Genomic DNA, 15,676 nt, shown 5'->3' with positions numbered 1-15,676 from the left:
ATCTTTTCTTGTGCTTATTGGCTTTCTCTGTATCTTCTTTGGAGAAATGCCTTTTCAGATCGTTTGCCCAATTTTAATGGGGTTGTGCTTTTATTAAATAGAAATGTATTTATATATTATATATTTATGTTTGTTGTATATAAATATATACAGTATATTTTATATATTCTGGATACAAGTTACATATCAGATTTATGTGTTCCATATATTTTCAGTCATTTTGTAGGTTGTCTTGTACTTTCTTGATGGTGTCATTTGAAGCACAAAAGTTTTTAGTTTTGATGTGCTCCAGTTTATTTTTTCTTTTCTAATTTTGGTGTCATTTCTAAAAAAAAATCCTTGATACAAGTTCACAAAGATTTACTCCAGTGTTTTCTCCTAACAATTTTATAGTTTTAGCTATTGTATTTAGGTCATTGATCTATTTTAAATTAACTTTTCTGTATGTTGTGAGGTAGTGACCCAATTTCATTCTTTCACATGTGGATATCTAGCTGTCCCCAGCACCAGTTGCTGAAAAGACTACTCTTTTCCTATTAATTTGTCTTGGAACCCTTGTCAGAAATCAGTTGACTATAGCTACATAGGTTTATTTCTGGACTATTATATTTCATTGATCTGTATGTCTGCCCTCATGGCACTACCACACTATCTTGATTACTGTAGCTTTTTATAGTTAATTTTGAAATTGGAAGTACGAGTTTTCCAACACTGTTCTCCATTTTCAAGATTGTTTGGATATTCTGGGTCCTCTGCATTTCCATATGAATTTTAGGTTGAGTTTAAAACCTGAAAAGTATCAGGTTGTGGTTTGATTTGCATTTCCCTAATGGCTGGAGTCGATGCAGCTGTGATTTTAATAGGGCTTATATTGAATCTGTAGATCTATTGGGGGATTATTGCCATTTTAACAATATTGAGTCTTCCAGTCCCTGAATCTGGGATGTCTTTCCTTTTATTTAGGTCTTCTTTAATTTATTTCAGCAATGTTTTGTAGTTTTCAGAAAGCACACCTGGCACTTCTTTTGACAAATTCATCTCTGAACATTTTATTGTTCATGCTATTGTAAATTGAATTATTTTCCTAATTTGATTTTTGGCTTGTTTGTTGCATGTATATAAAAATACAGTTGATTTTTATATATTAAACTTCTATTCTGTAATCTTGCTAAAAATGTATTCGTTGTCTGGAGATTTTGTATGTATGAATCCCTTTTTTTTCATTAAGGTATCCTTAATATACAATCTTATGAAGGCTTCAATATGAGCAACATTGTGGTTACTACATTCACCCATATTATTGAGTTCCCCCCCACACCCCATTGCAGTTACTGTCCATCAGCATAGTAAAATGCTGTAGAATCATTACTTGTCTTCTCTGTACTATACTGTCTTCCCCGTGACCCTCCTTACATTATGTTTGCTAATGATAGTTCTCTTTAATCCCCTTTCCCCCACCAACCATCCCTACTCCTTCCCTTTGGTAGCCACTAGTCCCTTCTTGAAGTCTGTGAGTCTGCTGTCATTTTGTTCCTTCAGTTTTGCTTGTTGTTACACTCCACAAATGAGTGAAATTATACGGTACTTATCTTTCTCCACCTGGCTTATTTCACTGAGCATAATACCCTCTAGCTCCATCCATGTTGCTGCAAATGGTAGGTTTTTTTTTCTTATGGCTGAATAATATTCCATTGTGTATATGTACAACATTTTCTTTATCCATTCATCTACTGATGGACACTTAGGTCACTTCCATATCTTCACTATTGTAAATAGTGCTGCAATAAATATAGGGGTGGGTATGTCTTTTTGAATCTGGGAAATAAAATAAAATCTTATTTTATTTTATTTTTTTAATTAAGGTATTATTGATATACACTCTTATGAAGGTTTCACATGAAAAAAGCAATGTGGTTACTATATTCACGCATCACCCATATTATTGTGTCCCCCCGTACCCCATTGCAGTCACTGCCCATCAGTGTAGTAAGATGCCACAGAGTCACTATTGGCCTTCTCTGTTCTACACTGTCTTCCCCATGATCCCCCACCACCATGTATGCCAATAATAATAATAATAACCCTCAATCCTCTTCTCCCTCCCTCCCCACCCTCCCTCCCCCACTCCTCACCCTTTGGGAACCGCTAGTCCCTTCTTGGAGTCTGTGAGTCTGCTGCTCTTTTGTTCCTTCAGTTTTGCTTCCTTGCTATACTCCTCAAATGAGGGAAAACATTTGGTACTTGTCATTCTCTGCCTGGCTTATTTCACTGAGCATAATAAACTCCAGCTCCATCCGTGTTGTTGCAAATGGTAGGATTTGTTTCTTGTGGCTGAATAGTGTTCCATTGTGTATATGTACCACGTCTTCTTTATCCATTCATCTACTAGTGGACACTTAGGTTGCTTTCATATCTTGGCTATTGTAGATAGTGCTGCAATAAACATAGGGTTGCATGTCTTTTTGACTCTGAGACCTTGTATTCTTTGGGTAAATTCCTAGAGTGGAATTAGTGGGTCAAATGGTATTTCTCTTTCTAGTTTTTGAGGAACCTTCATATTGCTTTCCACAGTGGTTGAACTAGCTTACATTCCCACCAGCAGTGTAGGAGGGTTCCCTTTTCTCTGCATCCTTGCCAGCGTTTGGTGTTCTTAGTCTTTTCCATACTGGCCATCCTAACTGGTGTGAGGTTATATCTCATTGTGGTTTTAATTTGCATTTCCCTGATGATTAGCAATGTGAAGCATCTTTTCATGTGCCTGTTACTCATCTGAATTTCTTCTTTGGAGAATTGTATGTTTATATCCTCTGCCCATTTTTTAATTGGGTTATTTGCTTTTTGGTTGTTGAGGCATATGAGTTCTTGATATATTTTGGATGTTAACCCCTTGTCGGATATGTCATTTACGAATATATTCTCCCATACTGTAGGATGCCTTTTTGTTCTATTGATGGTGTCTTCTGCTATACAAAAGCTTTTTAGTTTGAGGTAGCCCCACGTGTTCATTTTTGCTTGTTTCCCTTTCTTAAGGAGATGTGTTCAGGAAAAAGTTGCTCATGTTTATATTCAGGAGATTTTTCCCTGTGTTGTCTTCTAAGAGTGTTGTGGTTTCATGGCTTACATTCAGGTCTTTGATCCATTTTGAGTTTACTTTTGTGTATGGGGTTAGACAATAATCCAATTTTTCTGTTGCATATAGCTGTTCAGTTTTGCCAACTCCAGTTGTTGAAGAGTCTGTCATTTCCCCATTGTATGTCCATGGCTCCTTTATCGTATATCAATTGACCACATATGCTTGGGTTTATATCTGGGTTCTCTAGTCTGTTCCATTAGTCTATGGGTCTGTTCTTGTGCTAGTACCAAATTGTCTTGATTACTGTGGCTTTGTAGTAGAACTTGAAGTTGGGGAGTGCCATCCTCCCACCTTTATTCTTCCCTCTCAGGATTGCTTTGGCTATTCGGGGTCTTCTGTGGTTTCATATGGATTTGAGAACTATTTGCTCTAGTTCATTGAAGAATGCTGTTGGTATTTTGATAGGGATTGCATTGAATCTGTAGATTGCTTTGGGTAGGATGGCCATTTTGACAATATTAATTCTTCCTATCCATGAGTACGGGATGTATTTCCATTTATCGGTATCTTCTTTAATTTCTCTCATGAGTGTCTTGTAGTTTTCAGAGTATAGGTCTTTTCACTTCCTTGGTTAGGTTTATTCCTAGGTATTTTATTCTTTTTGATGCAATTGTGAAGGGAATTGTTTTCCTGATTTCTCTTTCTGCTATTTCATCATTAGTGTATAGGAAAGCAACAGATTTCTGTGTATTAATTTTGTATCCTGCAACTTTGTTGAATTCAGATGTTAGATCTAGTCGTTTTGGAGTGGATTCTTTAGGGTTTTTTTATGTACGATATTATGTCATCTGTAAACAATCTGGATGCCTTTTTAACTTCTTCTTTACCAATCTGGATGCCTTTTATTTCTTTGTGTTGTCTGATTGCCATGGCAAGGACCTCCAGAACTATATTAAATAAAAGTGGGGAGAGTGGGAATCCTTGTCTTTTTCTGATCTTAAAGGAAAGGCTTTCAGCTTCTCACTGTTAAATATGTTGTTGGCTGTGGGTTTGTCATATAGGGCCTTTATTGTGTTGAGGTACTTGCCCTCTATAACCATTTTGTTGAGAGTTTTTATCATGAATGGATGTTGAATTTTATCAAATGCTTTTTTTGCATGTATGGAGATGATCATGTGGTTTTTGTCCTTTTTTTTGATGTGGTGGATGATGTTGATGGATTTTCTAATATTGTACCATACTTGGCATCCCTGGAATAAATCTTACTTGATCATAATGAATGATTTTTTGATGTATTTTTGATATCGGTTTGCTAATATTTTGTTGAATATTTTTGCATCTATGTTCATCAGGGATATTGGTCTGTAATTTTCCTTTTTTGTGGTGTCTTTGCCTGGTTTTGGTATTAGAGTGATGCTGGCCTCATAGAATGAGTTTGGGAGTATTCCATCCTCTTCTACTTTTTGGAAAATTTTAAGGAGAATGGGTATTAGGTCTTCACTAAATGTTTGTTAAAATTCAGTGGTGAAGCCATGTGGTCCAGGGGTTTTGTTCTTAGGTAGTTTTTTGATTACCAATTCAATTTTGTTGCTGGTAATTGGTCTGTTCAGATTTTCTGTTCCTTTCTGGGTTAACCTTGGAAGGTTGTATTTTTCTAGAAAGTTGTCCATTTCTTCTAGGTTATCCAGTTTGTTAGCATATAATTTTCCTAGTATTCTCCCTTAATTCTTTGTATTTCTGTGGTGTCCGTAGTTATTTTTCCTTTCTCATTTCTGATTATGTTTGTGTGTGTTGACTTTCTTTTTTTGTTAATAAGTCTGGCTAGGCATTTATCTATTTTGTTTATTTTCTCGAAGAATCTGCTCCTGGTTTCATTGATTTTTTTCTATTGTTTTATTTTTCTCAATTTTATTTATTTCTGCTCCAGTCTTTATTATGTCCCTCCTTTTACTGACTCTGGGCCCCATTTGTTGTTCTTTTCTTAGTTTCATTAATTGTGAGTTTAGATTGTTCATATGGAATTGTTCTTCTTTCCTAAAGTAGGCCTGTATTGCAATGTAGTTCCGTCTTTGCACCACCTGCGCTGCGTCACAGAGATTTTCCGGTGTTGAGTTATTGTTGTCATTTTTCTCCATATATTGCTTGAGCTCTGTTTTTATTTGGTCATTGATCCATTGGTTATTTAGAAGCATGTTGTTAAGCCTCCATATGTTTGCGGGCTTTTTAGTTTTCTTTGCATAATTTATTTCTGGTTTCATACCTTTGTGGTCTGAGGAGCTGGTTGGTACAATTACAATCTTTTTGAATTTATTGAGGCTCTTTTTGTGGCCTAGTATATGATCTATTCTTGAAAAGGTTCCATGTGCACTAGAGAAGAATGTGTATCCTGCTGCTTCTGCATAGAGTGTTCTGTTGATGCCTGAGGGTCCCTATTGGTTGCCTGAAATATCTTTTTCAATCTCTTTATGTTTAGTCTGTATATGTCTTTGGGTTTGAAGTGAGTTTCTTGTAAGCAGCATATAGATGGGTCTTGTTTTTTATTCATTCTATAACTCCTCTGCTTCTGGGCCTCTCCCATTAAGTGTAAACCTGGTGATTATTCTTTTACTGGTTCTTCAAATTGTTTGAGCCTCTTTAGTGAATTTTTCATTTCGTTTGTTACATTTTTTCAAGTCCTGAATTTCTATTTGGTTCTCTTATTATTTTTATCACTTTATTGATAATCTCTATTTGGTGAGACATTGTTCTCATACCTTCCTATATTTCTTTAGACTTTTTTTTCCTTTTTAGCTCTTTGAACATATATAAAATAGTTGAATTACAGTCTTTTTCTAGTAAGTCCACTGTCTGGGCTTCCTCAGGATAGTTTCTATTGACTAGTGGTTTTCCCTGTGTATGGGCTATACTTTTATGTTTCTTTGCATGTGTCCTAATTTTTTAGTTGAAAACATGGCATCTGAAAAGAATGTAATAAGGGAATTCTGAAAATCAGATTCCCTCTCCCTCAGTTTGTCTCCCAGCCTTTGCCAGGGCACCAGGGGGTTGTGTGTGTGTGTGTGTGTATGTGTGTGTGTGTGTGTGTGTGTGTGTGTGTGTGTTGGGACTTAACCTTGAACACTCTAGGAGGCAGTTTATAAGTCTGCTTTCTGCAGAGCCTCAAGGTTAGCAAGAAATGAAAGATGAGGGCCCTCCCATGTCTTTCAAAGAGTGCATACAACTCTGCACATGTGTATGGCTTTCTAGATTCTCATGACTATCTCAAGGGTTTTTGAAGTCCCCTAATGGGCACCTCATTCTCCAGTTTTTCCTTTTAAGCTTTTTGGTCAGCATCTTGTCAGTCTAAACTGGTAATGCTGCCTTAGGCAGCTACAGTGTAAAATAATTGCCATCGTTTTTTTTTTTTTTTGGTGTTACTGACCAGTGTCTTCAAGATAGGGCTGTTCACACAGAGCAAGCTCTGAATCAGGTCAAAATAAGCCCTGCGATCAGAGCTTTTCAGTGAGCTGTAAGATTGGTCACATAGTGATATTTCTCTAGGGATAGGGCTTCTAGAGAGCTCCAAATCCATTGTGTGCCCCTGTGATGACTGCTAGGTTGCTGGTTTTTACAGATACTGTAGTTTGAAAGCTGTTGGTTTGCAAGGCTGCTGCAAAACTGGGTGAAGGGGATAGGGAAGCTAAAATGTCACAGAATTTGCTGTTCTTTCTGAGATTCAGCCATGTTGCTTGAACAAATGCTTTTTGGATTGTTTTAAGCTTTTAGTTAATGTCTATAATTTTCAAAAATTACTTTTGCCAGTGTTTTCATTATTTTTATGAAGGAGTGGCTTTTTGAAGGTCTGTAATAGTCATCCTGGAAGTGCGTCTCTATGATGACTTCTAAAGTACTTTGTAAATTATCTGGTATTTTTTACTTATCTCTGCAGGAAAGGTTTCATGCCTGAGTTTACTACAATACCCAGAAGTGAAAGTCAAGAGTCGGTTTTTGTTTGTGTCAGACCCAGATAGTAGACCATATATCAGTGTCATAAACTTTTAATAGAAAAAAAGCATTAAAATATTACAAGTAAAAGATAAGTAAAGACTTTTCCTGATCTTGCTTAAGATTTTGAGGTAAACAAATAATCTATAGAAAACTATACTTTAGTATTTGAATTTTTTGTATCATTAAATGGGCAGCAAAAAAGTCAGCTATTTCTTTCCTTAGAATTTAAATGTTCTAATTATAGAAATATTTGTCATTCACTGAAATGTGTTTGGCCTGTTTGGTAGTCTACAGTTAAAGGTAAAATCCAGTGGTAAGAGCTCTCTTAGACTCTGATAAATCATTCAATAATAACTAGATGGCCAAAAATTGCTCATCAGATGATTTTGAGAGACATGCCTGGCCTCCAGCCATTTTGAACCAGATGAGGTTTTTGACTTTGTTACTTTCACAATGCAAATCTTTCTTCTATCTTGAGGTCTATTACCAGACTTTTAAATTTTGTATTGTACTTTATTTTTCCTTTTATTTGGTGGTTAAATCAAGATGTTGATTAATATTTAGAGTGTGATCAATAATTTGAGATGTGTATTTTGAGGATCATGCCTTAAAGAGTGATTCTTTAGGTAGAAATGCATTTGGCTGAATGATAAGTAAGCAGTAAAGTTATTTTAAGAGTAGCTCTAGGCCAGGATTGTTGCCTATAAAATATGGTACCCATTTTAACCTATTCTCTCTTTAACTTTTCTGAATTCTTTAACTTTTCTTGCTTATGGGAGAAAATTTCCCAGGCCTTCGAAACACATTATATATTAGACACAGCCTCACTGCCTCCTGAGGTATTTAGAGAGATGTGATAACCCTGGAATAAATGAAGCCTAGACATAATGCTCTTAAGTCTTGAATATAATGTCCCTGAAAATAGGATGAAATGAATGTTATTCATAAACAAATAATTGTTAAATTAGTGATGTTATAGAGGCAGATGATTTAGAAACAAAAGTGGGTTTTGCTGATGATATGAAAATGCTTGATTATATTAATTAGTTAAAGCAGACACCTTTTGTTTTTTGTTTTGAAAACGGTAACAGAAGACGTAACAGAAAAGAAAAGCATCAAACGATCTGCTCCAGAACCTCTACCTTATGTAGTTCCTCTGTCTCCTAAGCTTTCCAATACAGAGGTGTATGGTGTTAAAGGTAAATAGTATTTATACATCCCAGGATTTGGAAGAAAAGTCATTCTACTATCACTTATGTATGCTCTTGGGTGGTAGTGTTGGGGGGTTAGGAGCTATATTTGCCCAAATGAGTTTGGCAATTGAGCTAATACTTTTGCCGTTTTGTTGACCATTTCATTCCCTTCAGAAGCACACAGTTGTTGTTTCTCCTTAGATAAAAAGATCATAGTAACATTTTCCATTCAGTTTTGTATTGCTAAAAGCTTATGTACGAATAGAAAATCCTAATACCTTTCTTCACTGAAAGTTTTAAGTTTTAAGTGTTTAAATAATAAGCAAAAGTTAGAATCCAGGCGTTTGATCATATTATAACAAACAGTTGTGAAGAACTGTATTCCTAGAGTTAATACTTTACTGAGGTGTTCACATCCTTGGTGGCAAAACTGGCAAGGGATAGTTGCCATGAGAAATATAAGTAATATAGATTCGATTTGGATTTCAGGACAGTGTCCATTACTGTACATGCCAAGAAGTGGGATGGCCCTGTACTTTGTTTTTGATGTTTTGGCTCAAGATAGTATAGCTTAAATGAACTGTTGGAGATCAGGAGATTTTTGACCTTTTAATAATATTTTAGTTATGAATTTGTTGAAGATAACTGCCTTTTTTTTTTTGCTTTTGGAAGAAGTACTGTCTTCTGAGGGAAATGGCATGCCCAAAGAGGAAAAGCTCCCTGAAGGTTCCAAGAACTCACCTCTAAATCCTGAAAATTCTTTGAATCCTGCCAGCGGAGATCATCCTGTAAGCACTCAAACCACAGTCTCCAGGAATTTTTCTCCAAGTGTGCCAGGCACCTCAAGTTCAGCACTAGTGGGGAGAAAATCATCTACCAAGAGCAGTCAACATAAAGTTAAATTCCAAATACAGAGGAAAAGTGAAGGTAATTTAAAAACAGTGATTCTTAACAAATGTGTTTGTCTTTCCCTTTAAGGTTTTCATGCTCAACAAAATCCCCTGAGAGTGTATAACTGGAGAAAGTGCCAAAATTGAGGAGGTTGAGTCCTCCCCTTTACATTACTGTCAGGGCCAAGCCACTACAGATGTTCCAATCCTCATGGCATCACAGAACTTTTTCTAGGGATCTGGGACTCTGACCATGTGTCCGATAGATCAGACTTCTCAGATGATTGGTTCTCGTTGATGGCCCTGTTGCAATTTATCATTTATTTGGGTACTGGACTCACAAACCTCCCATGACCCTGGGGCCTAGAAACACACAATGCCCTCTGCTTTCTGATGTGTTCTCTTCTTTGTCTCTTTTGAGACCTTTCCTGGCCCCAGCCTGTATGTAGCTTCCATATCTGGGCTCTGGCATCCTGTTGCTGCAGTCATTTCATCATTTTCCTCAGACTCACTGGGAGGACATGAGAAGTATAAACATTGCCATTTGGAAGAAGCTAGAACAGCTTTTTGCCAAGGTAGCTACCACCCCATACCCTTTTAAGGATTAAGATGAGGCAGGGGTGAGAGTGGAAATAAGTGTTTTGTCCTTTTTCTCCACTTAGTCATCTAGGAAAGGTTTAGTAGTGAAGGCAGTGGGAACCAACTAATTCACTTGCCTTTCATCATGTATATTATCTCTGGGGAACTACACTGCATACATGCTGTGACAAATTTAATGTCTTCCTCCCCACCAGCTCCTTCCCTGTATAGATTGTATCTGCTTTTAGAGTGACATTGTTTGCAGAGAATCTGAAAATAGATGTTTATTCCATAAAGAGGTAGTGTACCCTGAGTCTTTAGGTATTTTCACTAAATATGAGCTTTTGATTACAGACCTTCTCAGTAAAAGGCTCTAAAAGGTCGTCTCTGATGCTGAAGAGCTCACTTCCAAATGTATTCCTAACACTGCCATGCCAGAGTAGCTTGCATTTGGGCTTGAGAAGGCTACATTCTGGCCTTCCTAGGAGTAGAAAGACTAATAGTAATAGCATTACTTACTGGTAATTTATGTAATAGTGATAGAAATCATCATCATCTTCATCACCAACTGTCGTTACATGACAGGCACATAATATTTTGCATAGACTTGTACATTACATCTTCATTAACAATTCCTTGTGATGTAGGTGCTGGTAAACATTTTTAGGTGAGAAATTTGAAAAGTCAGTTGGCTAAGATCCCCCAGCTAGAAAGTGGCTGGGCTAGTTCTTGAACCTCCAGGCACTCTTACTCTAAGGTTGTACTCTTAACTGCTGTGCTGCCTACATTTCCAGAGAATAGGTAAGCATTGCACTTGAAAACTGTTTAGCGGTATCATTACTATTATTTTATTTAAGGTACTGGAATTGTTACTTGAAGCTGAGTCCACCCCGATTGACAGTGATGTTCACACAACCCGCTCTGCCCGCCCTGTTATTTGAATGAAACAAATTGTTCATTTTTATTACAGGAAAGATACCCAATAACATCGTTATAAAGAAAATCAAGTCACCTTCATTTTATTCATTTCAGAAATATTTTCTGATATCCTAGTAGGTATATATAAGACAGAGTGATTCAGGAGAAAACATGACTGGAATTTGATTATTTTTAAATTGTTTCATACTTGAATAACACTGATGTAATGTTTGCAATCTTCTCTGATTGTTTTAAAGGTATGGACCCAATTAAATTATTTTTCCACAGTGGAGTAAAAATAGATGATCTTAACAGTTCTATTTTTAATATAAAGTTGCAGTTTTATACCACAAATCATATCTTTACATATATTTGATCTGTAGTAATCTGTAAAACTAGTTACATGTTACTGAAGACATAACTGTATTAGATTCTGATGGCAAAAACCAGAAATCTCACAAAAACATTAGTATAATTTAGAGATATGACCAGGTTTGCCAGCAATTTTTTTTTTACCAGCAATTTTGTAATGTTATATTGAATCTTTCTTGAGTACAAGAAGAGTTTCCTGTCTAAATTGTTAGAATGCCTTAGGCATGGCATGGTCTACACTATCATCATTTTTACTTGGGTTGAAACAGCAGCATTTCTTGATAGATAAGATCAACATTTTTATCTCTGACAAGTAGAAGGGAGGATATATTTTACTAAATAGTTGTTTATTTCACATCAAAGTAGAGTTAGTGAAAAAGAAAACAAAATTCTGAGCTACATACAAAAACTTGACCATTGTGAGTTCTTTTATCTTCTGTCTGAATACAAGATAAAACAATACACGTTTGGCTAATTTGCACACATGAAAGATCATATTTGTGTTGACAGCCCTTGGCTCGAGAAATAAATCTTCCTAGCAAATTGCAAAACTCTCTTTGGTTGTCACACCCTAACTGTAGAGAGTCGAGTGCTGCGGTGGAGTAAATGGATACCTGTTTAGACACAAAGCAGTTTCAGCACAACTCGAATGGCACGGTGAACACTTTGTGAGGTCTGAGCACTTCGGTTGTCTCCTGTCCCTGCCATTTCTGTATTAAACAAATTAAACCTCAACCAAGTATCTATTACACTGTAATTCAACTTGAAAGAGGTAGTCAGTATAACATTAAAGTTACTTCTAAGCTAGCTTAGCAGAAAATAATCTTGTTTTCTTCAAAATTCAGATAAGCATTTAAGCCTTGAGAGACAGGAATTTAAAGTATAAAGTGAGGCAAAAAATATCCATGTTGAATACCTGGGAGAGATCCAGTAAAAGAGCTAATTTGGTTCTCAAAAAATAGTGGGGTTTCTGAAATTCATTGATTGAAGTAAATAAATTTAAGCAGTTAAAAAACTAAATTTTAGGGAATTTTCATTGTATTTTGCTAGTAAAGAAAAACCTAATCTGGACAGAGCAGAGGAGAGAGATTGACAGAAATTCATTGAAATACTTAGCAAGTAGTAGGTTAGCTTAGATTAGCCTAATTTCGCCCACGGATCAGGTCTTTTGCTGGATTTGCCTGTGTGCCAAGAGGCCCCGGACTGCTCAGTCGGTTTTATGATCCTTGAAGCTGTGAGGTACCTTCTGAAGCTGGTCTTGTTGTTTGCAGAAGGTCAGAGGGGATGCTCTTGGGTAGCCGTCCTCAGGCTGTCCTCACCTAGGCTTCCACTGGGTTTACACGGACTCCTGGTCCTGAAGGTTCAGGAAAGAGACCATTGCTCCCTACCTAACATCTCTTCTTTCAGGATAATGATCAGGTCAGGTTTGATTTGTCTTCCTTTCCCCCCCCTTTGAAGCTACAGGTGCACCAGTTAGCGCTGGCTCGGATATGCTACAACAAAGCTTATCTGATGACCCTGAATCTTGGTCCGTGGAAGAAGTGATCCTGTTCCTGAAAAGAAAAGATCCTCAGATATCAGGCCTCCTCGCTGACAGCTTCAGGGAACATGTAATGTTGGAGAGACCAGTGCATCTTTTGATCTGGTTTTCCTGTTGTAATGTCTTTGAATGACCTGTGCACAGGCCCTTCAGTTGGGTGCTCATTAGTGTGGATGGTGGGGAAGCGCTACCACCTGATTTTTCCATTTGTGAGAAACGTTGCTTTTCCCAGGGCTAGATCCTTAAATGGTGGAGGCTGGATCTGTGCTTTAAGCGGGTGCCTGCCTGCATACCTAAAATCCTATAAGCCTTCAAGTTCTCAAGAGAAGGTGATTCGGCATAGCCACTCTCGGGTGTCTTCTCCTTGTAACAGCAGCTACAAGGATCCTCCTTCCCACCTGCTCCCTGCTGGGCCCCAGGATGTGAGTGGGAGGGGGTGACCGCAAGCTGTGACAGGGTGTCCTCCTTGTTAATGACACCCGATGAGTCCAGCAACTATGTAAGTTAAGTACAGCTTTATTTTAAATAGGAACTCATGAATACCAAATAATTTGCTTCCACAATGTAAGTTGGTTAATTAAGGAAATAAATTTTAGGAGGATTCCTTGTGTCTATTAAGTAATATGTTTTTAGTCATTTCTAACAAATTGATGGCAAAAATCTGATGTATCTTTTTGTGTAATGTAAGAAAATCAGTAATTACTTCTGGCATCTAATTAGCTTCAGCTGGCTGATTAGCTCTCAACATAGACAACACTGTATATATGTATAGCACATTTACAGTTTGCATTGATGCTGATGCACTCATATTCCCAGCCTAGCTAAGAACATTAATGACTGTCTGAAGTTCATTTTTTCAGTTTATAGTTTTCCACTCTTTGTTCTAGTTGTATAGTACTTTATCTAACACGCAGTATTTAAAATTAGATAGCTTGATGCTTAAGCTACTGGGTTTAATTTCCTTTTAGTAAAATTTAAAGTGAGTTTAGAAATTACAAATGATGCTTCACTGTATCAGTTAGTTTTCAGGACATAAGTGTATTTTCAGAGTATATATATCAGGAATGTACAGCTATTTTACATGTTCTTACATATAAATAACTTGACAAAATATGAAAGCATTATTAATTATCATTTCTTTCTCTCTGTAGGAAATTGATGGGCAGGCTCTGCTACTACTCAAAAGTGAGGTCATGATGAAGTATATGGGGCTGAAGCTTGGGCCAACATTAAAGATATGTTACTACATTGAGAAACTTAAAGAAGGAAAATAAAATTGAAAAAAAACGTATAACCTTAGATTGGACATAATTCTTAGTTGTCCTGATAACTTTAAGTATCTTTATTCTCTTAGTTTTTTCGTAGACAGTTCCTCTAAAAATATATTACACCCAGAACTGCAGAACTACATCACAGTCCAGGCTACTTTAGAAACCATTTAACATGTTAGTAATAGCATATCCAAATTGGCAGTTCTTTATGTCTTTTTATTATATTACATTCTATTGTTTTATTATAAAGTTTTCAAGAGTACTTTGTGCTGGAAACAGAAACACCTTTGATTTTGGTTAATATTTATATGTAGAAAAAAAACAGCTAAATCACAAAGGGGAGAGTATCAGGGACTGACAACTTCTCAAATGAAATTCAGGATAAGTTTTCTTTAGAAGAGAATTTAAAGATACAGCTGTAGCATCTCTTTCTCAAATATTTTCTGTCTCTTACAGCAATGCTCTCTTTGTGTTTTACCAGTTTCCACAATGGGAATAGGCATATAAATTATTTTCCTTTTGTTATTATTTTTCTGTATGTTGTATTTGTTCATATTTAAAGAAAAACAAGCTTACTAATTTTCATAAAGTGTTCTTAGTTTTTGATGAACCTTGAACAATTATAGGATAGAATGGTTGTTTTATGCAGGAGATATTATACTACAAGTATGGTTTGGAGTCTGATTAAATTATTTTCAGTGAAATACCTGTATCTGAAAACTTTAGATTAGACATTTAACCAGACATTCAGTTGTGACATCTCTATATGAAGAGACCTAAGCCCAAATTTTAAAAAGATAAATATTTTATTGTCTGTGTTTATTCCTCATATGGATGCTTTACCATAATTATATATTATTCTATACCTGTAGGTATACAAACAAGTAAATCTGTCTTTTTGAGTTTAATATTTTACTTTGCACTGCTACAGAGATAATGAATATTTATATAGGTAGATGTTTTTATTCTGTAAAAAATAGGTGCACCATTTGCTGTCATTAGTACCTCTCAGCTTAGTCTTCAGGGGATAAGAAACAATCCATAGATTGGTTTCCATACAGGGAAGTTCTCTGTCCTATGCAATGTATCTACTTAATATGCTTCATTCTGAGCCATTTATTCTGATACATTTTGAAGATGTATTAATTCTAACATCACTTTAGGCTTTATTTTCAAAAAGAAACTTTAAAGTTTTAGAACTTTAAAGGGGAAAAGGTGCTATATGTTTATTATTATTACTTTGTGTAACTATGGTGTAATGTTTATAAGCTATGAAAATCTGTGCTAAAAATATTAGCCATTTGTTGTAAATGCCAACAAAACATACACCAGGGGCAAGAATGTATATTTTCTTTTTCTAGAAAACCAAATATACTTTATACATGAATGCAATTATTTAAAGTGTTCTTGTGATGTTATTCTTTTTGTGTTAGAAGACAAAATTCTAATTTAAACTTGGTCTTTTTTTCAAATTGTATGAAGATGCTGTGCCCAGTTGAACAAGCCTCAGGTGTTTGTATGGATAATATGTTTTAAAATTCTCAGATTTTTAAGTACAATAAAGTTGAATAAGCACAACAGTTAGTGTGAAAGCCTCATATTTGATTTTACTTGCCTTCACCACAGCACATTAATGTACAGTTGAAAAAGCAGCAGTCTAGTTAAAGTCTGGGGTTTTATGTCCAAGTACATGAGTGTTAACGCTTCCCGTCATTCTGTGGGTAGACAGATTCCTAGGAGCAAAGGACTGGTCTCTTGTAGGGGCTTTAATCAGGACGCCAGGGGAGCAGGGGGAAGTTAAACAGTACACTCTGTGCACGGTTTTGTGGCTTGCGACGTTACTGGGAACAGGAACG

At 36.1% G+C, this 15,676-nt stretch overlaps 1 protein-coding gene across 1 annotated transcript in view; it reads left to right on the top strand.

The window, feature by feature from the left end:
• Positions 1 to 14,282, top strand: part of SCML2 (Scm polycomb group protein like 2) — a 90,164-nt gene extending 75,882 nt beyond the window's left edge. The window contains exons 11-14 of the mRNA XM_036912879.2: positions 8,149 to 8,256; positions 8,923 to 9,177; positions 12,468 to 12,619; positions 13,701 to 14,282. Coding sequence (XP_036768774.2) covers positions 8,149 to 8,256; positions 8,923 to 9,177; positions 12,468 to 12,619; positions 13,701 to 13,823 — 638 coding nt within the window. The 3' untranslated portion in view covers positions 13,824 to 14,282. The remainder of the gene's footprint in view (positions 1 to 8,148; positions 8,257 to 8,922; positions 9,178 to 12,467; positions 12,620 to 13,700) is intronic.
• Positions 14,283 to 15,676: the final 1,394 nt, after the last annotated feature.

The sequence above is a fragment of the Manis pentadactyla genome, chromosome X (assembly GCF_030020395.1).
Source record: "Manis pentadactyla isolate mManPen7 chromosome X, mManPen7.hap1, whole genome shotgun sequence".
NCBI lineage: Eukaryota > Metazoa > Chordata > Mammalia > Pholidota > Manidae > Manis > Manis pentadactyla.
Note: the sequence above shows the minus strand (reverse complement) of the source record. Positions and strands in the feature narration are given on the sequence as shown.